At 59.9% G+C, this 2,076-nt stretch overlaps 1 protein-coding gene across 1 annotated transcript in view; it reads right to left on the bottom strand.

Annotated features, from left to right (window-relative positions):
• Positions 1 to 468, bottom strand: part of Synj2 (synaptojanin 2) — a 99,186-nt gene extending 98,718 nt beyond the window's left edge. Inside the window, 1 exon segment of the mRNA XM_027401066.2 lies at positions 206 to 468. Within this exon segment, the coding sequence (XP_027256867.1) occupies positions 206 to 332 (127 nt within the window). The 5' untranslated portion in view covers positions 333 to 468.
• Between the last annotated feature and the right edge of the window lie 1,608 nt (positions 469 to 2,076).

Raw genomic sequence — 2,076 nt, 5'->3', positions numbered from 1 at the left:
AGCTCTCTGGCGTCCCCTGTACCACGTACTCTCGTGAACAAGCTCTCTTGGCGGTCCCCAAGCCACCGTAGCCCGCCCCGTCGGGGAACAAAGACCTGCTGGTTCCCAGGTCTCCACTAGTGAAAGAGGTCGCCCTCATTAACTCCCTCCTTCCCCGGCGTCGCCCCCGGCGTGGGGAGCACTGGGGCGGGGGCGCGACACTTACCCAGCGTGGCCACCGCGCCGGCCTCGAAGAGCAGGCAGTCGCTACGGCCGCGCGCCTCCAGCAGCACACTGCTGGGGCCCGTGGGGTCCAGCCGCGACAGCAGCCGCAGCCCTTTGCTCAGCGCCATGGGCACCGGGCACTGACGGGAGCCCGGCCCGGGTCCCGCCCGAGGGCGCGCAGGTTCCAGGAGTTTCACTTTGAGCCGGGCTCTGGCGCCGCGGGCTCCTCCCTGTCCTCCTCCTCCAACTCCCGGCCCAGCCGCGCTGCCCGGGGCAGGTGAGGTGGCGCCGCCACCCGGCCGCTCCGACGACGGCCGCGCTCCCCCAAGCGGCGAGGCAGGAGTGTGCGATCCACGGTGGGGACTGAAGCCGGCGTGCGCCCCGAGCGCACCGCGCGCGGGCTGCGTTCACCCGGGCCGGATGCTCCGGGATGGTCCTTCCCGCGGTGGGCGGCCGCGAGCGAAGGAGATTCCACACATTCCTGGCCGCCGAGGAGGCTGCAGGCGCGGGGAGCCTCCCCAGCCCGGACCCTGCCTGGATTCCCGCATCCTTATATGGGCAGCCGGGGGGCTGCGGACTGAGCAGGGGCGGGAAACCCCACCGCCGCCTCCCATCTTCCGGGTCACGCCCGGCGCAGGGCCCCCTCCCCAACAACCCCCATCCGTCGCGTGTGCAACCCCCGATGGGACATTTGGGCCCTGTGCCTCGGTCTTCCGGGTGGGACTGCAGAAGCTTAAAGTGGCCTTCATGGTGAGGCGACGATGGTGACGATTGAGTTCACACTTGTGAGTGCTGTGTGTGCCCGCGCGCATCTGTGCCTCACACACTCCTTAAATGCGGTCTTCTCCCGGGGGCTTCAGTTCACCATCCAAGGCAGACTAAGTGTTTGGAGGCAGCGGTTGTGTTGTGTCTGCGAGAGCAGGGATGTGACACAGACCTTAGTACCCCCATTTACCACGTGACCTTGACCTCTCCGAGCTGCACCTGGCCTTGCCTATGATTGTCTTGTGGTGAACAGTGCTTCTCGCACCTGATGATCTCAGCATGTGTTCCTCCTTAGTGTAGTTTGTGATCTGCAACCTTTAAGCAACCTGAGGCAAGGAAAATCCCTTGGTCCTGGAGTCCCAGTGGGTCCATCCGGATTGATCTGCCAGGGAGGGGAAAGGGCATCTGGATGGAATTGGAAGCACCTTTAAGTGGGTTTGAAGGTTTCTGTTTCCTTTTCTAGTGTGATGGCCCCAGAGGTCCTCACCAGCAAGTTCTCATCAGGCCACCCCGTTCTGCTGTGTTAAGAACAAGAGGGGATCATGCTTGGCCTTCGGAGGCTTGTTCTAGACAGCTTCTTTCTCTGAGGTAGAGATATTACCACTTCCTGTAAACAGTGTGACACTTAAGTTTAGCAAACTCAGCTGGGCAGTGGTGGCACACACCTTTAACCCCACACTGGGAGGCAGAGGCAGGTTGGACCTTTCTGACTTGGAGGCCATCATGGTTTACCGAGGGAGTTCAGGACAGCCAGGGCTACACAGAGAAACCCTGTCTCAAAAACAAACAAACAAAAATACAACAACAACAACAAAAAGTTTAGCAAATTGGCCTTTGTTCCACTTTCCCTTTGAGAGGTCAACAGCTCACCATAATGTGGTATCCCTGGTGACAGTGTCTGTGTACACTCAGATGTATATATGGTCATGTCACTTGCTCATTCTGCTTGAGTGTTTTTTAATGTTTTTGTTTGTTTGTTTGGTTTTTCCAGACAGGGTTTCTCTGTGTAGCTTTGGAGCCTAACCTGGTACTCGCTCTGGAGACCAGGCTGGCCTCGAACTCACAGAGCTCCGCCTGCCTCTGCCTCCCAAGTGCTGGGATTAAAGG

This window comes from Cricetulus griseus, chromosome 2 (genome assembly GCF_003668045.3).
Source record: "Cricetulus griseus strain 17A/GY chromosome 2, alternate assembly CriGri-PICRH-1.0, whole genome shotgun sequence".
Classification (NCBI taxonomy): domain Eukaryota; kingdom Metazoa; phylum Chordata; class Mammalia; order Rodentia; family Cricetidae; genus Cricetulus; species Cricetulus griseus.
This window is presented reverse-complemented; position numbering and strand designations above follow the sequence as displayed.